The 26,808-nt window shown below is 36.4% G+C and overlaps 1 protein-coding gene across 11 annotated transcripts in view; it reads right to left on the bottom strand.

Moving 5' to 3' along the window:
* Nucleotides 1–26,808, bottom strand: part of GRIA4 (glutamate ionotropic receptor AMPA type subunit 4) — a 222,345-nt gene that overhangs the window by 39,367 nt on the left and 156,170 nt on the right. For 10 of the 11 annotated variants that reach the window (XR_010428247.1, XM_064645177.1, XM_064645178.1 and 7 more), the window contains exons 9-13: nucleotides 23,892–24,002; nucleotides 16,541–16,747; nucleotides 10,155–10,525; nucleotides 8,606–8,804; nucleotides 3,277–3,524 (exon numbers count right to left, since the gene is read on the bottom strand). Coding sequence is in view for 10 of the 11 variants with exons in the window: in XM_064645177.1 (XP_064501247.1) it covers nucleotides 3,277–3,524; nucleotides 8,606–8,804; nucleotides 10,155–10,525; nucleotides 16,541–16,747; nucleotides 23,892–24,002 (1,136 nt within the window). In the remaining variant the exon portion in view is untranslated. Of the gene's footprint in view, nucleotides 1–3,276; nucleotides 3,525–8,605; nucleotides 8,805–10,154; nucleotides 10,526–16,540; nucleotides 16,748–19,802; nucleotides 22,604–23,891; nucleotides 24,003–26,808 lie in introns of those variants that run through there. The other variant, XM_064645187.1, reaches the window with a different exon arrangement.

Here is a 26,808-nt window from a genome sequence, read left to right as displayed (position 1 = left end):
TGTACAGTCATGAGCAACACAGAGACCAGTCCCTGGATCGCTCTGACAGGTGGATTTCATCTGTATGAGTGAAGTAATGAGTATGTGTTTTGTAATGAACATGAAATCGGTGATGTGATGGCAGGAACCATCGCTAATCCTATGCTACAGAAAGAATCATCCCACTTTCTGTCAGTTAGATCTGTGAAAATACATGGTCTGGTTCTCAACTCACATGAGTTTTATTCAGCTGTTACTACATTTTCAGGGAAAAAACTCCTGATTTATTATCATTGTAAGTAGGAGGCAGACTAAGACTAAAATACTTCTAATGAAATAGGTGTTCAAACAGTTTAATGAATAATTCAATATGAACAATTCATTTGGAAAAACTGTTACTTTTCCCTAGTCCTGAACAGACCAAGAATAGACTATGAATGTTTAGCATTTATATGCTACTTGCAATTATTTGTGAACTACATCAAGCAATTTGTGGTCTACATATAACTCAAACAGGAAATTATGATTATTAAATAAAATGTAGAATTTAAAACTCCCATAGCAAATTATGTCTTTTGATTAATTTATGTAATGAGCTTAGCTAGCCTGCCCTTCATGGATTTAAAACTGCATGTTCAATATTTGCAATTATCTGCACAGACAGCAGTTACATAAGTCATATGATCAGTGACAGAAACACTACCATGTGCGACGCAGTCAAAACAGCAAAAGCACCATATTCTAAAATTTAAACATTTCAGAAAATACTGAAACATGCAGTTAAAATTTACAGGTCTTTTCTGTTCAAAAGCACAGGGGGAGGAAGCTTTTCCCCGCTTCAGCAAGTGCTAGTCTCTATACACATACATGGAAGAGGCGGTATGAGTGTGAGGTATTGCTTGTTCGCTATGTTTATCCAGAACATTAAGTGTGTTGCTTAATGTTTTTAGTAGGTAAGCAGCACTGCTTGTTTGTCACTGGGGCTGGAGAGGGAATGGGGTGCAGCAGGAGAACAAACAGCTTAGCACATGTGAAAGAAAGGCTCAGGAAAGGCATGGGCATGGACATGGACAGCCAGTCGAGACAGCTTGAAAGAAGATTTGGTCCAATTTTCAATTGGGTAGGATTTCAATTTTTCATAGGATTTCCCCTATTCTCCTTTTTGAACCACATTTGAAGCCAGGATGTAGAAAAATTACATTCTTTTGATCACATCACTCTCATGATAGTTGCTGACTCCGAGTTAGACTGAACTGTGGCCTCACTGAAACATTTGGGAGCTTGGTCTTTAGATGGGATGGAACCAGAATTTCACACTGGATCCTTAAAATCACGATTGTGCTCTTCCTCTCTGTTCTTATTATACAGTCCTACTAGGTCCTCTTACTTCTAACTGCTTTATGCCCCATCTCCATTACTCCTAGATATTTTTATCTAGCCAACTGAACAAACCTGAAACAAGCCCAAATCTGACATAAATCAACTTCTGCTGGCTGCTAGTGCTCATTATAACAGGCTGTCTCTTGTCATTGGTATTGAACACTGCAGAAAAAGGGATAGGTACTAAAGAACACCATAAGGCACGCTTAAAGCAAACAGCCCACTGCTAAGACATATATGACAGCAGCCACAGTGACTCCTAAAAAAGTCTGCCCTAGCTTTGGCACAGTAAAGCATGACTGTCAGCAATGGGCATTTCCTTACTATGGGAAAGTAGCTCCACTAAACTGCAGTGCTGCCTACCACTCTTATGTTGTCCGAAACACTGAGAAGGAGATACCAATCTATCAGAACTATAAAATAAAAAACACAAGTGCTTTGAAAATATACCCAGATAATAGGTCAGCCTCTCCTATTATCGCTGCCTTCTACCTTCAACAACTCCATGAGTTCTGGACATGCTTTTCTATATAATTAATATTTTACTGTTGTCATCTTCCCTCTCTCACCTTCTTATGTTCTCTTACTACTTCATTCAGCAGTGAAGACGGCAGTTTTTAAATCTAAGGTGTACTGAATGTTAAGGACCAAAAATTCATATTCAATCACTGAAATAACTGGCCTGATTTTCCCCTGCACACACAAATCTTCTTTTGTTGTGGACGTAAATGATTCTGATGATACTCCTATTACCAACCCTGTAATACAGTTACAGCTATTGAGGTTTGTGGTGTTGTGTGCAAGTCAAACTGATGAGTTACGAGTGAGTCTAGTTATCTGCATAGTGGTGATGATGTCTCCTCTGCAGTCACAGATGTAGACAGATACCTCCTTAGTTATTTCCTCCAGAACTAGGGCTCCATCTGTATTTGCAACTCCTCCCTTAAACCTAATTCCTCCCCTTTGTGAATCTATTTCACATTGTAATCCCTTATCATGAGCACAAATGTGAGAAGTCGGGTGCTGACTGCTTCAGCAGGCCATTCCCTTTCCCCCACCCACATGCACTGTCAGACTCCACAGGCCACACTGCCTTGATTTGCTAGTCATTCTTTTGATCTGAAGAAAATTGGCAAATCTACTAGAGGAAAAAGGCAAGTTTAGTTTGCCTTAAAGACATCAGAGTGGTAAACACTGCCAACTTTAACACAGAGCTAGTACCTTGACTTGTGTCTCCCAACAATTTGAATGAAAAGCAAATGATATTCTATCTCTGAATCAAAACCTCTCCTACTCGACTGAATGCATCTGATACCATGATAAAGAAAATACTGGTGAGTTTGAAGGCAGTACTGAAATGCATAATGCTAGAAACACAAACTTTGTTTTTCTAAATAAGAAGGTGCTTTAACAAAAAGTGCTTTAACAAAGTTACTTTAATGAAGGACTAATTGCCTCCAAGTGAGGACATTTGAAAAAAAGATGTTACAAGCAGCTTCTTACTCAGAAATTAGCAGCCCAGATCAATAAACAAAACATAAAATGTAGGCATATTATTGATGCAGATACTGATGCAGATAATGTAGGCATAATACTGCTATAAAGGGTTGAATTTGGTGAAAAAAGCAGATGAAATAGAATAACTGATGTTAATTTTATCGAGGCTGACTTCAAGTAGCTAGTGTTCAACCAGTTTGGTTTTTATATGGCCTTGAAAGATATGCCAACTAGAGCTGCTAAATCCATATTACAATTAGAAATGGTTACCTTTGTTGATCAAAAAAAAAAAATGAAATGGAAGAAAAGAAAAATAACATACCATGTTCACACACAAAACAAAAAGAGCTATATCAGGGACATCAGGGAAGGTGGAATACTATAACAACACATTTTATATTGTTATACTATTCCACCCACCTTAATGGAGAACCCTTCGGTGTGGCTACGCCATAGCCTTTCGAATCCAGATTTCCTCCCACTTTCATGGTGTCACACGGCTTTCGTTGCTCAATGTATTCATTCATGGTGGACTCCAGCAGGAAGGCAAACTTGCCCTTGGATTTGCGGACACGAGCTACTCCCTCGGCAGTAGTCCTAGTGAACACTGATGGCTCAGCTGATTTCATGTAGGTCCACATCTTTTCATACACTGCTATTTTTGATCTCTGGAGAAAATCAAAAAGAAGTTAGAACAAAAGAATGTTGTAACATTTCAGAATGGCACTGCTCAAATAAAATCAATCATACTTAATTTTTCAGACAACAAAGGTTGGGGAAATCTTGGACAAGGATTTTATTTTAATTCCATGATTATTTTAAAAGGAACAAGAAATAACAGTATCAATACTATAATGTGAGATATTATTTTTAAGTTCAGCTAGCCTCTAGCAGTCAAAAAAACCTGCAAAGCTGAATTTACTGTTAGATAAAGGCAGTTCACACAGTCAAAGTACTGTAAACTGTGTTTTAGGGCATTACATATGAAATAGATATCCACAATAAGCCTGTATGGTAAAGAGAAACAGTAAAATAATATCCCCATAAATACTGAGCTGAATCTTCAAGCATTTCTTTCACCATCAAATCTGAAATAGTTTAAGTAGGATTTCTGCTTTCGTAATTCAGAGTTCAGAATTCATTCAATTTATATTCAGAAAGGCTACACAATATTTGAAGACATAGTTCACAATAAAAGATGGAAACAGCAAATTGGACCAAATATGCTATTAAAGGCAGCGGAATGCCCTAAGCATTTATCTTAAATAATTTGGTATGATTTTAGAAATGCAGTATCAGTGGATTCATTTTAAACACTCTGATACAGCCAGTAACTGAGTAAAAAATGCACTTGCTCAAAGAATGAGCAAGAATTCGTGGCTTAGAGTGCATTAGTTGGAAATTTTCCTGTCTGGGAATGCATGGTGTAACTACAGGTGAATACTCAGGAAAAAAAAAGTTATTAATAAAAAATAAAAACAAATAAAAATTTACATGGAAAGAAATGAAGGAAATGCTGTCAGAAAAAAATGAGAAGTTTCCCATGCTCATTAGATTCACCCAACAACTCCTTTGCTTCCTCCAGCAATAGGAATATATACATGCAAACCAGCAGTGTGTCAGCTAAACACTACACAGTGTTTTTATAACAACAGATGGCACTTGTCTTCTCTTATGCATGCTGCAAGAAGTACTTTTTAACCTAGTGCTCAAATCAGCTTTTATTTGAGTCAACGGGAGTTTCTAGCTAAGCAAGATTTGGTCTATGAGCTTGTTCCCACAGTAAGTGAGCACTCCACGAAAATATCCATTATTATAAAGCCTCAAAACAAAGGGCCCTAGAATATTTAAACAAATTCCAAATCCTGTAATCTAGATATTATTTGAATTGACAATGGCTTTAAAAAGCCTGGAACTGAGCCTTTGTATAGGTGAGAATAATTTCTCTGAAGCACTTCTTTTTACCAATTAGTGAATGATTGTACTGTTGCTTAGAAAATAATTTGCTAAGAACATAAGTTTGTCTTGAAAAGGAGTGGCATTTAACCAGAAATGTTCAATAAGAATACCATATAGCAGAACATCATAAATTTTCCTTGCTTTTTTTAGTTTGTCTATATGCATAATTTTATCTTTCTGTCAAATATAATAAAATTTAAATCAACAACAGCTGTGCATGTCCATAGTCATATCCTGCTTTGTCACCATTTCTTTCCACTTTAGTCACAGCTACTTTTCATTTACATAATAGTGGCTGGAAGGAAAGCATAAACTAAGCCACCAATGCATTCTTTTTTTACACTGATGTAATTTCATTGATTTAAACTTACGGAAAGAAAAAATGGAAGAGAGCAGTAATGAATCAGTCATAATTTTAAGAATATTTTCTTGCCTTTTCTGCCTTCACTTCCAAACATTTCTTGCATCTTAACATCCCTTACATTGAATTCTTTATAAAGTAAACATATAATAGTCACTTTCATTTAAAACTAAAGTCATGCAGCACATAAAACAGGGCATGATTAGTAAGAGGAAACAATATCCTAAATCATTTGAAAAAGGCTGCATTGAAATATTTGAATTTTTTTTTTTAGGATCTAATTTCCTTTGCCTATCAAAAGAGAAAAAATATGGAAAGTGTAACAAAGTATCTTTTCTAAGGAAGAAACTTATCTAAGTAAGAACATTTTCCTTTCCCAAAATTTCATTTGTTAACATTCAATTTCCACATGTCAACTCAGAGTGAAAATTGAAGAGTGAACCAACAAATATTTCTTATTATCTTATGAGGAAATATGGCAGCTTTCCCCTGCAGTCAGCCAAGCTGGTACAATTTTCATTTTGGGCTTTGCTAAGTAAGATTGCTAAAACTGACTACTTTCCTTCTTGAGCAAGCTGCTTGAAAAATACAACTCTCATTGCATCTAAACCAGAAAATAAGAGTAAATAGCTAACAGTGTCAAAGTCGTCTTTTTCTTTATGTTGGCTTTAAAATGATTTTCCTTTTTCTGTTTTCAGTCTAGATCAAAGCAGACTGAATAGGTGTTCAGAGTTCCTGACATTTTGATCAGAAATCACCAAATGATGAGAAAACATTCTGAAGGCTCATCTTCAGCCAGATAATCACCACTGACACATGATTCTAATACCAAAAAATGAAGATGATTGCTTCCAAACCCACAAAATTTTAGACTTGGCACATAAGTCTTCTTGTGCTATTGTTTCAGGCTAGGTCTTAATTTATGTATTGTGTGAACAATGTTTATGCAAATATTGTCTGTTGATATTTTATCTTTGCCCCTGTTTTGTGAGAAGTATTTTTAGAAATATCACATACAATATCATTAAGAATTGCTATACTGTGATAGAAATTAAAAATCATTTGATAAGAGGGCCTCAATTGCACCATTTAAAAAAAATGATCAACACAGTTCAAATCTTGATAAAGCTGCAAATTTTGCATATGCAATAATATTTAGTATTTGCAGTTACTTTTAATGTTTCCCTCTGTATTTTGAAAGAAAGGAAAAAATTAAAAGAGGAGCATTGATTTTCTTTTTTCTTCCCTTAACCTTTTAAGATTGAAGAGAAAAGGCTGTCCTTACAGATATTGTTACTTCATTATCGTGTCTTCTCTTTAAGAAGGGATCTTGCATATTGATTCAAAACAAAAAAGTTTCTGTGTTTACAGGATGATTTAAAAGAATCATGAAATTTTTGTGACCAATATTGTTTCTGCATCAAAATACCTGACCTCACTACTTCAAAACAATGGTTTGTGCAACTGTTCTGAAACTCTTAAGAAAACAATTCCATTCCTTCGTTCTTCACTATTTCTTTGGGAATTAATTTTTGCATCATCACCTAAAACAGATTGCAAGCACTGGATACTCTTGAAAATGCAACAAGTTAATAAATCCAGTTACATAAATCTGCCTGGTCATCAGCATCATGTTTTTAAGTATTACCACAGCTTCACTCTAGTTGAAAGTATTATTTATACTCATTTACTGTGGTTACCACCTCAACTTATGATGGACTGAAACTGGAATGTCCAGAATTAAATAAATTTCCACAAAAAGAACTAAAGAAGAATCCATGGATTAAACATAGGTGAATATAAATAATGAGTATGAGGGACTATACTCTTTTCAAGAAAATAGGAAATCTGGCCATCTCAGTACGAACATATTTCAGTTCTCAGAAAAAAATCTCCTATATCTAATATAATACCACCATTTTTGTAGACATGTGGTATGAAATTAGGGCTTCTAGGGACCATGAGCTGAATTTCTACCACTTGGGATATAAAATAAAGCTCCCAGAGAGCATCTGTAGAGTCACATTCTGTACACCAACACCCTGGATATAGAAGAAGGCAGGTGTAGTTAGAAACTTGTTAGTGAACTGTACTCATTAAAACTGAGGTACCAAGCACTCTAGCCATTTGAGTGGGATACCTTTAGAGTCCACACGAGGCAGATACATTAATGTGTGATTTATTTCACCATAATACACGTCCCATACAGAATGCATAGGGCTGCTTTTCTTTCTCCAGTGTCTACAGAAGAAAGCCAGAAAACTAGGTTAAACTGAACTCCTTGATCAGTTCCATGATGCGAAGGTCAAACATGTTTGTTAAGTATATCTTGTAAGTCATCTTTTTACAGCTAATAGAACAGATTGGCAAGCTCTTCTATGGGTATATCTATCATAATAAAAAGGTTATTTCACTACAAAGCTTTTGGGGGTCGCTCAGAAGCTGCCCTTGAATTGATATTGTCTGTAGTTCACAAATCCCACACAAAATTTTGTTAATGGTTCACTGAGTTCAGTTTGGCCAAATTAAAAACAGTTAAGGTGCGTGGGAGTGCCTAACACAGAACAGTCTCCTTTCAATTAGGCAATAAGAAATTATCACTCCATCTTCCTGACTTCTAATAATGCCTTAATCTCCACATTTCAGATAAACAAAGACCTTAAACGGTGTAGTTTTCAAGGAAGGATTACTGTCTCACAGCATTTATTCAGGGCTGTGTTCAAACACTAAACTCACTTCAGTCAGATGACCTTAACTTTCATCTGCTAGACACATGAAATAAAGCAGGAGGGACTGCTTATCATGTACTCCTTGTGATGCCCAGGCTCCCTGTTTTCCAGCTGGCGAATGATGAGTATTACATACAGTAACGCAGGAAAGCAAATGAAAATGAAGTAATCAATAGAGACAGCACAGACAAATGAATGGCTATTTAGGCTATTTCCTAATGGTCCAACCACATCCCCTCGAGTTAAATTTTCTCTTTATTATCCATCTGAAAGTCAGCATATTAAAAAATGCATTTCCTGCCCACCCCCCATAGACCCTAAAGCAAAACTCACACAGCCAAATCCATAAGCAGAAGCAAAACCTGCAAGACTCCATATTACCATCACAGGCTTTCAATGCTGCACATCAGTACTGTAGCTTGAGATGAATCAATAGTACAATGCTGCTTTAATTATCACTGGCTTCAGTATCCCCCCAGGCACCTCTTTTGCCTATGTGACAGGATCAATAAGCTTTCCACAAATTAAAACAACTGAAAACTCCAACAAATGGTCTTGTGGGGGTAAAAATACAGCTAAAGTATTGCAGGAATTACAAACTATATTACATATAGTTGCAAAGCAACATTATTTCGCACTTCCAAGCATCTTATAAGAGTAATTGGTAGGGAGAGGTGCTCTAATTGATATGCCAACTTACTCTGAAGAACTCTTTGGTTGACCCTGAGTCCAGTGTCCCATAAGCAATCTCAGTTTGTTTGGCAAGGTCTTCTGCACTTTCTATGGGTGAGACCATTCGCTCAACAGTCAAGAAAGCAGCGAGGTTAGCAGTGTAGGATGAAATAATGATGAGCGTGAAGAACCACCAGACACCTCCAACAATGCGACCTGAGAGGGATCTAAACATGAATAAGATAATGCACTTTTTCCTGTCTCTTAAGCCACGAAGAGAGAGAGAGAAAGAGAGAGAGAGAGAGAGTAAAGGCACCATTATTGCTGACCATGTGTCAATAAGTAACAGTCAATGGGAGGAAGATCATCTGCATTTGAGATATTAATAAATGCTTTTACTCTCAAATCTTAATGTCTACAGTACAAAGTTCACTGTACTATTGTGTATCACACATATACAGAAGCTTGAATTCTCTTGAACAGTAATCTCAGTGGGTTCATTATTTCAGGACATGCCTAAAATAGGAAAGACAATTGTCAAAAATACTGAATAGACAATCTCTTCTTGGAGACAAAAATACAGCATGGTATCTGCAAATCAGTAGCATTCTCTGTTTCCTCTTAAAAGAAACCTGCAAAAATCTTTGTACATGGATTATGTTGGCTGTAGAATTAAAATGTTTGTGTCACCTAAACTTCTGAAACATTCTACAAGCTACTGCAATCATTTGAACATTCAGATTTTTCTTATTTAAGAAGCAAGAATTTTGTGGTAACAGAGACATTTCTGTTAAGTAAAAACTTACATTTTTCCTTTCCAATACCTGTAATTTGATGAGAAGGCTGTTGAGGAGTAATGTCCATCCACTCTTAATCAGTACCAGTTTTATTGCTAACTTCAATAATAGACGGGTTAGGCCAATGCTGAACACTCAAAATTTCACTGCAAATGGCTAAAATGAAGCATTTAAGTTTGAAAGATTGGATCATAATGTTAAATTAAGAAGCTATAGTTATTGCCTACTAAAGTTCAGAATATCTTAAAAGGTTGAGAAATTCAGTACTTGAATCATGTATTAGATCTGAGGCACGTGCTCTGTAAGGCACAGCTTAGCAAAACAGAGTGGCTTCTCAGATCCAGACAGTCAAATACTGTCTCTCATAGATAGTGATATTTGCAAAGCAGCACTGTAGAACTCGACAAGGACAGAAATGGGAGATTCCTTGATGGAGGGCAAATATTCAGCATGATTTTTTGCATTTCATAGATGTAATACAATGGAATTAAACTAGCAACAACACAGTTACTCTGAATTCAACTCAGTGGGATTTTCCTTGTGTGTACCTGTTGTTCCTGAGAGCTGTTTGTGGTTTATGTACATTGACATTGGTAGAATAATAGTAATGACTGAAATTCAAAGCAGATTATCTGTTGCCCTTATCATGGTTATTAAAAAAAAAAAAAAAAAAGAAAAAAAGGCTTCCTGAAGAAAACACTGCCAGGAAAATTAACGAAGGAAGATTTTATGCTTCAGTGTTGAAGATAAAATGCAAATGTAAAAAGATTTGACACAAACCTTGGGGAAATATCACATCCTTGTTGCATAAAGGCACCCAGGGAAAACCAGAGGCTGTTGAATATGCCAAACTCATTGGGAGGCTGGTCACTGGGTCCTTCTTTCCCATCCTCTGGTTCTTCTGTGTGCCACTCATACGGACTAAACCTGCTAACTAGGAACAGGACCACACTGACACCAATGTAGGCAAAGACTATGCACATCCAGATCTCATACGCCAAAGGGTCCAAGAAGGAAAACACTCCTGGTTTAGATTTCTGGGGCTTTTTGATCATAATGGATATCCCCAAACTCATAAAAGGCTTAGAAAAATCAATGACCTCTTCTCGTACCAAAGTGATGGTCAGAGGCGCAACAGCAATCTCTGCTTTCTATAAAGAAAAAAGAAATATAGATGTATAGATTAATTGAAGTTGGTTTACACACTCAGCTAAGCAGCTAATTCCGAAGGTATGTTATTAACATTAGGACACTGCGGCTTAAATGCTCTATAACATTGTTCTGCTTCTTTCTATCACACTCTGTATTTACTCCATATGCGTTTAGTAAAACATACATATTGCAGGTTTTTAGTTTAAAGAACTATACAAATACTTAATGTTTCTGCTAAGCAGAAGACTCTTAAATCTTACAGAGGTGAGCAACAGTGTAGGAAGATCATTTTAGGCATTAATTTAGATTTAAAGTAAAGGAATTCAAGGAAGAATGAAAAATGAGAATGACCCTATAATCACTGAATGTATAGAGATTTTTTTTTTTGAGGATCCCAGAAACAGTAATTTATTGTCATATTTTCATAAGACATAATAATTTTTCAAGGGAAACCAGATCATAGACTCAAGGAAGCTCCAAACAGCATGAAGCCGCAAAGGTGATTAACTATTGCTGTGATTCCACCAAACTGCACATGGTTGTCTTGACAGAAGGATAATTCAATAGGAATGATCACATTTTAAACAGCGAAAAATGCTAAGTATACAGAAAATAAGTGTGTGAAATCACGTGATAAAAGGATAAAAAGTGTGCTGAATCCATTCCCACTCATGTCAGGAATACTTTTAAATGTGTTTCTAACATGTTTTTAGAATTAAAATGCCAGTCTTGAATGAATCATTATTGATTATGGTTGCTAGCAATGATGTCTGCATGAACTATAAGATATTGTAGGTAAGCTAACGGATCATTTTTGTCATTAGGCATGCAACTTAATGTTAAGATTTGCTCCTTGCCTTGCCTTGTATGCTAAAACTGTCATTTTAGCAGCACTTCAGATGGGAATTGCAAGGGGAACTGGGCCAAAAGGTGCACCCGTGGGAGGGGAACAGATGCAAAAGCTGCTGCAACCTTTCTCCTATTCATTACCATGGTGCTGTGTCTAGGTACAGTCACAGAGCCTGTGGACTTTTATACAGCTTATGGGCTAAGAAGGGTAATTGGGCATATTTTGTGAACACTTTGTTGTTTCAATGAGATTAAAATGGTGAAAAATAAAGATGGGCTCGAATAGTTTAATCCAAGTGGTATGTAAATAGCTTGGGTGACAAAGGAAAAAAGAAATTGAAACATAGGCTTTTTTTCTCATCTTAAAACTTTGAAACAGGTAAATGCATTTAAAATAATATATGTTTTCTATTTTATATACCATTATACTGAGTTATAAAAATTTTATGGATTTTAATTTTAAACTAATTTTGTGTAGTCGAAATTTAAACCTATTTTGGCAGTTTTATAATTGTGAATAATTCAAAAGAACTGACTCATTCCAGTGCAATGGTCCAAAAATGCAAATTTGTATTAAAATTGCTATATATTAATCATCAGATTGTATCTGTCATTCTGAAATATTTGCGATGTAAGCACTTATAATGTTATGTAAAGTTATTACAGTTTAAGTAACACATCTAAAATCATAATTTTGCAAAGGTATCAGAAATTATCTCTGGTGCTAATATCTTGGGTAAACATTATGACAACACTGCTAATTCTCTGAATTTTATCTTAAGTTTTATAATATAAGGCATTTTTAAAAATTTGGCTTCTTGATGCCTTGTGATTACATAAGTCTTACTGAAATAGATATTTTATGAAAATAAGTATTATATGAAAAAAGATACTATGTCTAAAATATATTTTTCAGTACCCTGAAAATTGTAAAGGAAACTTTGTTTCTGTACTCTAAGGACTGTAGGATGGTTTGGGCTACTGGCTTTCCTGTATATTTTTGTATTTTATCTCACTCATAACTTCCTTTTTTTCTAGAAGAATTGTTTCCTTCTTTAGAGCCAATGTCTTTTATACTTCTAAATTTTGGTTTCTGAGAATGCCTGTTGTGGAGTCCTTGTAATTAATTAAGTGAAAGACTCATGGCAACTGTGATCTATTGCTGCCAACCTTCTCTGTCTTTGTCACGTAGTGGTATCTTCAATAATGCAGGGTAAACGACAGACCTGGTCATTGGCCTTCAAAGATCTTGGCTAACAGGTTTTTTTGTGTGTCTACAGATTGCCACTGGGATTAAAATAGAGATCCTTGAGGGTCGTTAGTTTTCACAGTGTGAGTTGGAGAAGTGACATTTTAGTGACAATTGAAGGGATTTTAAAGACCTACATAGCATGTTGCATATCATATATGAAACACTGGATAAGATTTATCTTACCAAATTTAAATGCTCAAAGAGGATATGCAGAACTTGAACTACAAAAGAACTAGCTGCCAACAGTACTTGAAGAAGTTTAAGAGGAGAAATAGGAACTTATCCAATTTCTTTACAACAGAGATCTAGTATCAGATGATTCATAATGTAGTTAGATCCATTTCATGCCAATAAATGTAAAAGGGCAGTATACAGCTAGGTCACAATTAAATACCAAAAAAACCTGAAAAAAGTGCAGCTGCCCAAAACTGATAATATTATTTATTATTTTTATGAGATTACTGTGTGCCATTGTGAAAGCTAAACGATGACAATAACTGTGCATGATAATTACCAGCAACTGTGCTTTGCCCAGTTAATGTACACCATATAATTATGGATTTAAATGATTAACAATATAAGTATGGTGCAAACAAATAATGATTTTGTTGCCAGTGAAATCTGTTTTGACAAAGACTAATGATACTTCACAGTTGAATCAACTGCATCTGTAACAGCATTTCAATCGAGGCTGCACCACTACCAAATACAGATGAATTTGGGATCCTTTCATTTGACTCTGATGGTGGGAGACACTTTCTTTGGAATATTTCATTATTGTGAATAAAATCTATGCTTGGTACAAGTTGTGTGAAGTTAGTAAACCTATCTGAGAAAAATAATGCAGAAGGTGATTTCAATCTCAGAAGCTAATGGCTTCTCAGGTTTTGAACAGAAATGAATTGTGACCTTTTGTGTTAAGCAGTAAAAGGACAACATTCTGTGTCAGGAAAATGAATATTTAATTGGAACTGACTGTTAGTGCATTTGGAAACACCTGTTGCACTTTACAGCGTGGAACTTCACATGCTGTTTCCTCTGGGACCTGATAGAAAAATCAACTACAGAGTTCAGGAAACAACTAAACTGCTCTGTGCAGCACCTGAGTGTCCAGGTACCAGAACAAGCAGTGCTGCATACAGGTCTCAAGGGAACACGGAATAAAGTTGTCACATGTCTATCCTCAGTAACACGGATAGGGCTAAGGGGCATTTCTGCAAAGAGCAGAAAAGCAGAGGAGTCTTTTATGCATAGAAAGGGTCCCATCTCACTGGCCAGCAAAACCTGTCTGTTAATCCTTTAATGTGGTTGGGAATTAAAAGCTGTAAATGTTTCCCAAACAGATCATCTTGTTAACTTGTTAATTAGGTTGGAAATTCTGTCCCAATCCTGGCTGCACATAAAAAGCCTTGCTTGAAGCATAGCCAACTACTCAGAGTACTTGTATTTGTGATTAGGAGATCTATCAGAGAAAATGAACATACTCTTCTAGCAGAGCTTTGCAGCAAAGTCTGGCTAGCTGATTTTTCTGCTTTCTCTATGTCGAATAGGCCTGGGAACCTGATGCTCTGTAAATCTTCTGGCAAGGATTCAAGGAATTTGCAGGGAGGATGCTCTTGAGGGATTCCCTGCGGAAATCTTTAACAGCAAACTTTATAAGTTAACAGAAAGAACAATTTCCTTTCAAGCCACTCCTGTAAAAGCACATTTAACACGGTGTAGCTCTTGGTGTAGCCCAACCCGCACCTGACAGCCTGTGTCGCTACCATAAACGTCACCTGACCTCTAAACCAGCATGACTGCATTCAAGCTGCTTATAGGGAATGGTCTCTCCCCCATTCTAGTGTCCAGTTGGGCTCAGGAATTCTTTTGGACAGTAACTATGGGCCAAAAATATACCAGGGAGCATTACAATTTAGCAGATTAGTCAGGCAAGTTCCAAAGCACAGGGACACTCGCTGGTGCCACTGGTGCCACTGATACAACTAGGATAAATACAGCATCAAGGAGCCTTTGGACAGCAGAGCAGTAGGCAACAGTCAAAATTCTCTTAGTTCTTCAATAAAAAAGCAGTTCCAAGAGCCTTGCTGCAGCTTAGTCCCTGAATCACAATGAGACTGCAGCCTTCCTAAACAGAGAACCGGAAAGAGCCTTCATCTCAGTCTCTTCCATTACAAAAAATGAAGTGTTAGCCATGTATTCTGGGTTATCCTCTTCATGCAGGTAATTTGCAACAGGTTCCTCATGCCTGTGAGCTTTATTGCTTTCAGCTATGTTAACAGCCACAGGTGTTAATACATCCGTGTGAGCTTCCTAACAGCACTCTGTATCCCAGTGTAGTACTAGGGCAGTTTGGGTTTGATGAGGTAAATTTTTTAAGATAAAAGGAGGAAAAAAAAACTCAAACAAACAGAAAATATAAGTGTAATATCAAGTTTCCTCTATAATTTTCAACTAGATGATAGCCCACTGAAAATTTGCATTTGGGCAAGGGAATTTTCTCATAAAGGGTAAAATTTCTTGGAATACTGAGAAAAACTTCTGGTGTAAAACAGTGCTTGGGCATTGATGTCCATGAGTTTGCTATTGCAGTTAAAAGCTAGACAAGGGGTAACCTCCATACTTGATAAAGTAAGTCTGAAAATCTTTGTTTTTTAATATCCTGTGAGTTGAGCTGCTTCCAAGCCATTAAAGTAGATATACATGTTTGGTGACAGTTGTTCTACTCTTCAAAGACATACTTGAGGCTGGTTCCTTCATCAACTTCCAAGAACATAGAGTTTTCTGAAGATGTAACCTTCCCATTCCCATGGCTGGGTGAAATCACCAACATTCTGGGGCACCATTTCCCACACTCCTACAGCCCACAGAGTGTTTCATTCTGCACAGTCCCTTGAACTGATGCTAATGGAGAAGATGCTGACAAAATTCTATCAGCTATACTTAGCTGACAGAAGGGAATTGAAATGGTGCTGCTAGGGAAGCCACAAGGCCTTTGCCACATATGGCCCAAACCATCACTGGAAATGTGAAAACTGCAACTGTGGAGGGATCAACCATTATGCAGGAGTTTTTTATATGGAGATTGAGGCATATTATGAGTTCATTGGTGGAAATATTCTCACCTGAATAGTTTGAGGATTTTTTTTATTCCATCACTGAAATGAAAAGTTTCTTTAAGAATACTGATCTGTTCTCAGGGCAGATACTAGCAACCGCAATTATCAGCAAGCTCAGCTCTGAGTTTTGCTACTTTTGGTAACCTCAGATACTGCAAATATTTATTTGGGCTTGCTGGAACTATTTTGATTAAATATTAGAACTTTATGTGTCAATAGAATTGTTAACTGTTATGCTGTTCTGAAGAATCCTTCTCCAGATCACTGTATAACATAATGCTCTCAGTTGTTAACTTACTAAGTTTGCTCTTAAATTGTATTATTGTTGTTCATCTTAAAAGACTGTCTTCGTTCTGAATTGCCTAATTGTGTACTTGCCTGTAGTGGTTTGTTACATATGTTTGATATACAATGGTGGATTCTCCAGTTGTCAAACTAGAGCAAGTTTTTTAAAAGTTCTGTCCACCATTCCATGAAAATGAATTAATGAGTGATATTCTTCCCAACTAAGTTTTACAATGTATCAGGAATAGATGGTCTCTAACATTAATGAATTTTTAAGGGATATGCACACTATGGATGTTCTAACATTACAAGGTACTAGTTGAATAAACAGTAGAACTTGGATGAAACTATTTGCTTTTCTCTTGAAAATAGGTGAAAACATAGAGATCTGAAACAAGATTCTGTTTCTTTTTTGTGACCCCAAGGTTAAATAAAATGCATATGTATTTCCTATTTTATGAGTTATACTATGATAAATTAAATCCTGCTTCAAAAATTGGTATGCTTACCCCATAAACAAGTTCTCCCACCATCCCATTCCAGATTTTTGTCTCTGGATCCCTTGCTCCATATTTTCCATCAGGAACAATGGCAATTTTGTACTTGATACCAATATGTTTTGCAATTTCTGATGCCAGATCTACACAGTATCCTTCAAACTTGTCATTCCCTTCAAACGTATCATGGTTTTTCTTGAACATAACATATGGGGCTTCCTATAATGAAAGAAGCAGAACTGTAAAGGAGAAGTGCACCGAATATACTCTGAAAAAAAAACCATGTCATGTACTGACTGAACAACACACACTTTATCAAAAGTTCATGGGTAGTATTAGCACATTTAAATTAAAATGTATGAACAGAAATCCCTCTGGAAAGGTATACTATTTACACTGTAATTTGGCTTATACATTTCACAAGATTTATCAACCTTACTTTGTTTTAAACGAAAGACCTTAGTGCAGTATATGCTAAATTTAAAGCATAGAGTAGGGGTTAAACCTATACAATGCAAAGGACCGTGAGACAATGAAGGTACAATGTACATTTCTGACTTCAGTAAGTAAGCATATCCTCTAACGTAGTGTGGTTACTGTCTGTGTAATTTCAGATGCAGAGCCTGAATGACTTGCTCTCTTGAGGTTTAGAATGCATAACTATTAAGAGGCTACATACATTTTAGTGAGAACATAGACATATATTCCCAAGGAAACATGTATCTTCTGCTTCAAATAAACACTGCAGATTCTGCAAGGTCTTTTAGGATGAACCTAAGCGATATGCATGGACAAGAATGGTATTAAGTTGACAGTGACTCTACATGTGGCATGAAAAAGAAGTACTAAAATATTTTCGAGTGGCGAGTGTCACTGGAAACAAGTAAAACCTGTCTTGAAAAGTGGATCTTGCATTCCCTGTGTAAACCATACCATCACAACAGCGAACATTACATGACTGGGATATCAAGGCTACATTTTTCTTTTTAGCTCTGTGGATTCAGACTTTAGTAATCATTAAGAAAAACTGTACTTTCCGGTGGTATTTTAAATCACTTCACATAAATTCATATTTATATTCATATTAACACATTCATATCCATTCATATAATTCATAGTTTTCTAATATAAAGAGTGACTAAAGTCACCTTTTGTTCGAATTTACATCTCAAAATACTGGCAACTTAAGTTTTCACTGTGCTGGCCCGGGCTAATTTTGGGTCTTTTGACACTAACATTGGTAGTACTCTGCCCTATTCACTTCTTTTCTACAGATAAAATTAGTACAAAAATAAAAATAAATATAAACGTAGTATGACAATGTCTGCTTCATTGAAACTACAGGAACATCAGCTGCAAGCAACAGCAATTTTGTAACCTCTATTAAGTATTTAACAAGGGAGGATAGGCGTCATTACATGAGTGTCTTTTCCCATAGAGGGAGAAAAACAGAGAGAATGCATTCTGCCCTTTCTTTGCAGTAGATGCTGATTTTGGGAACTATTTTGGCCACATGTATCAATTGTTCCTCCCTCATGTAGGCTTTTTGTTCCCATGAGAGGAAAACCCAAAATCAGTGTCTTTCTACATGTGATTGAACAAAAGTGGTTTAAAATAAACAGAGGCAAAAATCCTATGCCTCCTGTCTGTGATTTAACCAACTGCTAGCTAGAACTACAATCAAGTCTGTCCAGTGTCCAGAATTTCTGAACTCTCCTTGTAAGCTTCAGCTACATTTGCTTGCTGCACCGCAAAAGCAATTTTATTTTCCAAAGACCGGAGTTGGTGACTGCTAATTCTTCTGATTCAGCCATAAATCTCAAGCAAAAGGCATACAGTTAGAGTCACACCAGGAAATAATAACTCTGGAGATGAACACAAAGAAGACAGACACAGAGGACGCCAGGTCAGCCTTCTCCTTCTTCCAAAACTCAGACACCGTGCATCTGCCTGCACCTCACCACTGACAGGACTTCTACAGAAAAAGCACTTCAATTGTTTCTGCACAGCAAAGTGACAGATGCGTCATTTTTCCTATTAAAGGTTAAATGACCTTCAGCCCTCCTCCCCAGGAGTTCTGTGAGGGACCAGTCAGAAGGGAAGTTGGAGGCCCCAATTCTGTCCTTGGTAGGTAAGAGCAGAGGCATTTCCATCCAGTGGAAGGACAACTCAGTGAGGACTCAGAAGGCCTGGGTTCTGACAGGGATCTGACTTGGGTGACTTGGAGGAATTGCATTGGTTCTCTCTCCCCATCCACTTTCTTTTCTTCGCACTGATCATACTGATTTAAAGCAAAATACAGCCAAGAACATTTTTTATAATGCAATTATCTTATAGCGTAAGGTAATACCTCTTGCTGTGACTGCTTTAAAAGAAGCAGCAATTGAGTGTGATCTGTCAGTGTGAAATTATACAATTAAAGATAACAGGAACACCTACTATGGTTTGCTTACTATGTTCTTTCCCTCCTACCTATTTTATACAGAGTAAATAATAGTTTCTTTAATTGTTGTGCCTACGTTACCTGCCAAATAATGAGATATCTATTTTCAAGGCACAATTTGATGGGGGGATGTGGATGGGACTGAATGTGAGTTTCTGATAAAGACTGTCTTTAAAAAATAAATCAAATAGCAGCCCTACTTTTAGGTTTGTAATTTCAGACTTTGAGGGTGTTTCAAACTGAGGTGTGCAGATGTTATAATAATAAAAGGACACTGAAAGGCAAGTTTTACTGGTTTACTAGCAAGTAACTTACACAGATTACTTTCAAGGTCATGCTGCAAAGTCATGAAATATCATGAATTGAGCAATAGCATGTACTCAGCCATATCTTGATGCTCTTTTCTAGCTGTGGCATTAAAAAAGACCTTTTTTCTGTATAATCTATTGCAATAGCATTTCCTAAATTAGTAGTAATGTTAGCGTAGCCATGCTAGTCTAAAGGTAAAAGATATGCAAGACACTTATGGAGAGATGTCTTCCATTAGATCAGCTGAAATAGCTGAAAACAGTAGGCATACTTTTTCACTGTTTCCAGTTATAGCATCTTCTCTAATATAAATATTATCTCTCCCAACCATCTTTGTATTTACCACATTTTTGAACTATAAGCTCTTAACCTACTGATGTAAAACACACATCTGACTTACTGCTAAATGAGGTTTAACACGGCAATATTTGCAAGATTTTAGCTGCTTAATAGTATTCTATAGGGTAGTGAATCAAGGAGAAGTCCACATTGAAATGATCAATGACTAGCACGGAACAGGTATTAGAGATGGTGCAAGCTTTACTTAAATAATTCACAATTTCATAACAATACTTAACATTTGTAAATACAAGTTGATGTCTGCAACAATTATCTTTATAGATGTAAACAAATTATTCCATCACATTGCCACAAATTCATATGTACAGTAAAATGCTCAAAGCTGATGGATGATTCATACTATAAGGGAAGCTGGAGAAAGTAACTAATCCAAATACCAAACATCTATGCTTGGCTTTCCTATTCTAAAGTTGATTTCAAAGGTTGCAAAAATAATTTGTAAAAGTGACAAATATTTGTGCAAGGAAATTTCTGCTTTTTACAACAGGACTGGTACACATTATCACACTTTATTCTGAAAGAAATTTCTGTAAATGTCAATGGAAGGTTTTTATAGTGACCTTTTTTTTTTTTTCTGAATAAAGTGTCCAGGATTCGGTTTGACGTCTTTATTATTGTCATGCAACAAACTTCTTTTTTTACTCTCCAGTGTACTGAAGAATTAATAAAATTTCTAATGAAAAAATATTTTTCTATTATGAGAAAAAGTTTATAATTAGAATTTTTGAGGTAAGTCTCTATCAAGAATATATCAGTCAAAAAAATTAGGGTGGTTCTCAGTCCTCTAATGAAAGGTACCTGTCATCTGAGATACCCTAATGTATTTGACCCCAAAGTGCCATTCCGCAGGTCCTTTGTGCTGCCCCTTTACAGATAGGTAAATGGGGGACAGGCTGTGTATCCTACAGCATCTTAAATGTCACTGAATGCAACTGAACCAATATACTTTGTAAAGTCATCTACATTTGGGTGACTCAGTTGAGAACTGGATCCTGCCCTTGAAACTTAATCTGCCAACACCAAGGATATCTCATTAAAATATTGAACTGGAAGCCACAATGCAGATGCAGCTCATATCCATCAAGCTTTGGTTCTAAAGGATTTTTGTGATTTTTATATTTTACAATCTCAGAGTAAGTACAGAGTTGGCTCTATCATGAAATGTATTTGAGAGTTCAGATTAGTCTTCCCAGCCTACTTCCCTATATTCTACCTTAACAACTTGTCACTATACTTCTTAACTTGCTAAATTAGAGATGATCATTATTCCTAACTAGACAAGTCACTCACTTTATCTCAGTGTTAGAGCAAGGTTGCAAATGGCATCCCTTCTCTGGTCATACAGGGAGCCTACTGTGCATTTGGAGGTCACACCCCAAATCCTGAAGGGAATGCTTCTGCACACAGGTAGAAAATCCGTCCTTTCCAGATGTGCAGGAGGCTGTGCATCATATAATAATGTGCAGAACAGGAATTATAAAGAGCATGGCAGCTGGTAAAGAACACCAGCTGCCCTTGCTGCCTTCCCTCTCTGGGCTGCTACTTCACCACATGACTAATTGGGGGATAGGCTGAGTGTCTAAACAGAATATGTAAAATAAATTCTACATGCTCTCACTGTTACAAATGAAGAAAACATTTTGCCAAGTAGAAAATACTGTACTAAGTTCTTTGAGTGCAGAGCTAATTCATTATAATGCACTTTCTATGCAACAGTTTTACAGCCACACTACAGCAAAGTAAGCATAGATTTGTGAAAAGTGAAGAAACTGATGAAAATCAGTTTCTGCTATTTGGCTTCAGGCAAAAATTAAAGCGAGCCATGCTGAAAACTTGTAAACTTTTCCTATGCTGCCATGCCACCTGTCTTTGAAGACTGAAAAGCCTGACAGCACTGTTTGCAGAAGCTTTTCAGTTTAATGTTGGAAAATATGCATGCAACCAAAATTAAATGTATCATCTACAATGGTTCAACTTCCCTTCAATGTGAAGAGGGCAATGAAGAGGTGAAAAAGTCTCTGTGGCATTTGCAGCATGAAAGTTATTCTAGTTAAATATATCTTTTCTTTGTGTGTGTGATCATATGCTTGTGGATGCTAAATACATGGCCATAGCAGACCAATAGTAAGAATCATGGTTCTAATCTGCCTTTAGCATCATGTGTGCAGCTCCCAGTGGAGTGAATGGGAGACAGGCATGATAAAGCAGAAATCACCATATATTCTTAATCAAACCAAATTCTGATATATTTCTCTTGCACTGTGATTTTGAAACATGGAAAGGGGACACTTTTAGTCAAGAAGCAATGCTGCTTTCAATTATTTGCATTTATCCAAAAATGACATGCTGCATAAACATAGGGCATGCTTTGGAATATTAATTCAGCTTTTTGGTTTTGCAAATGATCCCACCAGTCCTTTCAATACAGGGGCTGGAAAAGTTCTTTTGAAGATAACATTTATTATGCACATCAAAATGCTTCAATGCAAACAGGACAGGCAAGATAACACATTTTAAAAGGTTTCTTGTTTTCCTTGTTTTCCTTTCTGGCAAACAGGAACATTTTATATTACTTTTCATTATTATATTATGCTTCCCCTAAGCTTGGAGCTATTTATAGAAATTACAGTATTCATGTATGATAGCTTCAGTCAAAGATATTAGGATTGGTATGAGAGGAAAATTTCGACTGAAAGCTTGTTATTCACATCGTTCTCTTCTCAGCTTGGCAAAGTTGAAGGTTAACGTCATCTGTTCTACACATTTCAGATTAGTCACAGAACTTTTCTTGGTGGTTCAGTGCCTGGTCATCCAGTCAGAGGAACAGTAATCCATATGGAAAAATAAGCTCAATGCTACTAGACTGGTGGTTAATACTTGAGCCTTAGTTAGGAATGTTCGCAGCATCTTGGGACTCTTTTCTTCCTTGATCAATTTCTTAAAATAGGATTCTTCATCAGAGGCTGAAAAGAGGAGGACTGTACTGAAGTATACTTTTTTCCATCACCAAGTCTTTTTTTTTTTTTTTTTTTAGGAAAAAGATACATATATTTAAAATGTCCCATGCAAAAATAAAATTAAAAGTTACACAATTTGATTAGGAGTTGCATTCTGAATTCCTGTATAGTAGTTTGGTTGGCTTGTGTCCTGGAATGATAACCCTCAACAGATTTGTTAAGACGTACTTAATGTGTAAGTGCTGATACACACTGCAGAAAATGTGGTAATTAACTGCATTTTTACTAAGTAAATGTCTTGATGCTTTCCTTTGGATTATTTTAAACTCCATATTAGCTTAGAAAAATTATTTCTTGACAACACATTCAGAATGTTCCTTCCCATTTGAGACACAGTTTATTGGGTTAACATGTCTTGTCTAAGTGAAGCAGGTGAAAAGGGCAGTGAACTGAGACGTAAAATCTTAAAAGCGGTCATGTAAAGGTCACCCTTTGCCAGTTAGCTTTGACAAACATCAGCTTTAAAGGGCATGTCTGACTTCAGAGGAAAAATTGTTAACCATTTGTTTAAAACAGATATTTGTAAGAAACAATTGTTTTGAAAAACTGTGTATTAAAAATGTAAATGAATGAAGCAACTGCATTCTTCTTTGCAAACACTCTTTAAAAACACCATTATCCTGGAAAATCAAACCACAAATCTATTTAATTTTATTAAAATGGAAATTCTATTGTAATGCTGAAGAAACATATTAAGAAATATGTCCAAATGCATTAACAAAATTCATGTTTTCATTCACAATTAAAAGTAGATAATCCAATTCTGATTGGCTGACCGAACTTAGAATTTTAGCTCTTGATAATGTCAATTATTGAGTTTATAATTTATCGACAAAAAGGGACACTGGCATAGTCATCTCGTTTTATGCTCTCCATTCTATTCTGTCATTTGAATGTTTTGGGTTTTTCTTTTCTTCTAGTTTCTTTTGAGTTAAGATTTGTCAATTAGAGGTTATAAGAACTTGTATTTCTGAGACTTACTTCAGTAAAAAATGGAAAAGACTGAATAAAAGAAAAAATTATCACAACTCAATTTAAAAGCCTGATTTCAAGTGAATCATTATATTAAATGCATACCAAAAAAACCTCTGTGCAGACATGACAGTCAGTATAATTAAAATACATGGCTCTCACCCTCCCACTAACCTAGGAACCGGCAGACTAAATTAGATCATAACCAGAAATGAGATTGTGTCACACACCAGTATAAGTACTAAAAAAAGAAATACCTTACCAAAATTGTAGTGACAACTACTGTTCTATTCTCAATGGCTGCAGTGTCATTTCCAAGTGTAGGTTCATGCTGAATCAAAACTAATTTATCCATGTCATTCCAATAACCAACCTGAAAAATAAAATTTATATAATTTACAGTAAAGCCTGCATTCTGCATAATTACAAACATAAGAACAGCAGAGTGATCCAAAGATGATTTTGTGCCAAAGGAAGTGCTGTCACATTGGATACAGGGGTACATATCTAACACTTTGAGTGTACCACTTAGCACCACTTCTGCACAGAGAGAGACGTGATGTCACTGTCACTGAGCAGATCCTGAAAGATCTGAGCTACTTACTTCAGAGGCACAAGTTAAATCCCATTTTCATTCATTTGAAGCCTTGCTGGGGCATAAACAAGATATATGAATTTTTGCTCTCCACAAGAATATTTTCATTCACTAATCCTCCAGATCTTCCAGTCTTAGACGGAGGAGTGAAAGACATCTAGATGACAGTTTTGCAACCCCATGGCTAATCTCAATTCCTTGCTCCACCACGGGCCTCTCAGGAGACTCCAACCCAGAGACTTGCACCAGGTTTTTTCCACCTAACTGCTGGCACTGACCTTTTAGTACCTACATTAGAAGCCCTGTTATTCAAGCTTTCTTTACACTCATGGGACAGACAGCACCAACAGACAGTGACTCAGCTCATTCAAAATAAGCACCTCTCCTAAAAAACTGCTTGTTTTTCCACTGACTAAAGCATGATGAGAGTGAATCCTCTCTAAATATATCTCTAGGAAGTGCCTACAGGGAGGTAGAACACCACATCCACCTTTTTTTCTCCTTGGCTTCAGCTAGGCTGCCACAACTCTTCCCAGAGCAGTCTTTAGGTGAAACAGCTGCTTTTGTTCATTGCTGGAGATGAAATGCTCTAGAATCAGATTTGAATCAGTCATTCTTATATTCCCATGGAGGAAAACAACTACTCTCTCTTTTCTCCTTCTTGCCCTTTCTCTTTTTTGCAACTAGATCATGGTTGTCTGTGCATCCACTGACAAGGCTGCCAGAATGGCTCAGTGGCTGTTCCTCTGACCCAGGACTGACAGCACTCAACTTCATGTCAAATGGACAACATGTACACAAATGCATCAGTAGAACAGTGTTATAATCCTACCTAAAGGGGCTCCCCAGGTTTCTGGGAACCTAATGAACTGAGAGACTTATCCTTCTTCCTAGCATGACATAACAGACACATGATTTAAAAGGTTCCTATCAAAGAGATGCAATTCAACCCGAGACAGCTCAGTTTCCAGAAACACCTGGGGACCAGTCAGAAGCAACTGCACCTACCCCACTCCCTTGATTAATTAGGAATTCATGAGACCAAGAGTTGGGAGAGAGGAATGTCTTGTCCATCTTACTAGAAAAGGGAATTTTAGTGGAAAGTGGGCTCCAGGCAGAGCTCCAGTGTAACTGCCAAAGGACATTCTGTGTCTTGGCTGAAAAGATTTCAGTATGATGGAAACTGGCTAAACAATCAAATCAATTATGCAGTCAATATTATTTCTAACAATATTGTAGAGTCCTGATTAAAATTCACCATCACATAGGATTTTGCCTCCATGATGAGGAGAAACCTCTTATTCAGTTCAAGGCAGTGATGTGATATGAGAGTCTAAAAGCGCAGGGGAGAGCTTTTGGTTCCTAGTCTCATATGCATTATATATATCCTCTGTACTCTTAAAAGAGTCAACCCTCCTCTTGATTTTTACATTTACTATTTACTAATTATGGAGAGACAAGTTGTTTTAGCAGTCCCTAGAGCCATATGGCTGAACATGAGTGTTTTGTTTTTTTTTTTTTTTTCTACAGGAAACATCAGCATTGCTGATATAGTGGAGCAGAAGGTATTCTTCCTAGTAGGATGCCCTGCTAAGAAATATTCTTTTTCATCCAGAAAACCATACAGTCACAGATACAATTGATTAATGAAAATTTCAAGCTCTTGTCAAAAACTGTGATCAACTAATGGCAGAATAGGTGCACCAAACCCTGGCAGTCTGGGGAATTCACTACAATAGTGAATAATTGTTTTTCACTGTGCATTTCCTCATGGCTATAAAGTTCAGAAGGAAAGCAGAAAATGAATGATGTACTGCATTTTAAAAGTAAGTATCATATGAAATTTCAGACAGAGATAAAGGCATTTTTTGAGAAATTGCAGGCATTTTTTAAAGGAACTTTGTGTGCATTTGTGTGAACACATATGTGTTCTGTTCAAACCTGTGCTAAACTAACTTTGGAATTAGATTACTGAATAAATATGAAAGATATGTCATGACACTTGTATATCGATTCCCAGTCACTGTGAGCGCACTAAATAACAGTATGCTTTCCTATAAATACTTCAAATCCACAAGGAAAAAACTGTTCAAAGGATAGGATTGAATTCAGCTATTGAAGTACCTCCAATTCTATTTGTATTGCAATTGAATTTCATAGGAGTTGCATCCACTAACATGGAGGCCGAATTTGTCATATAGGAAACAATATTGCAAAAATATCTGCCTCTAAGTAAATTTGTCATAACAGTTTGGCATTTTATTGAATAGCGTAATTTCTGAAGGCCTGTGCACCTCGTAGCAGCCACTGAAGTGCTCCTGCTGAAGCTCACAAGTCAACTAAGGGCAAGAGAATACTCAGAAATTTTGATAATCAATTTTCATGTTGCCCAAATTGGAATTTAGAAGTCAAATCTTAGACTGGCTTGTGCATGTACATGTAATGCATAATGCTTTTTTTAATTTTTCCTTTCCTTTTTTTTTTTTTTTTTTCATTTTGGTGACATGATGCATGGTGAATGACACAATCAAAGAATGATTGAGCTGGGAAGGGACATCTGGAAGTCATTTGGTCAAACCCCACT

This window comes from Pseudopipra pipra, chromosome 2 (assembly GCF_036250125.1).
Source record: "Pseudopipra pipra isolate bDixPip1 chromosome 2, bDixPip1.hap1, whole genome shotgun sequence".
NCBI lineage: Eukaryota > Metazoa > Chordata > Aves > Passeriformes > Pipridae > Pseudopipra > Pseudopipra pipra.
The sequence above is the reverse complement of the archived record's forward strand: the minus strand, read 5'-3'. Positions and strand labels throughout refer to the sequence as shown.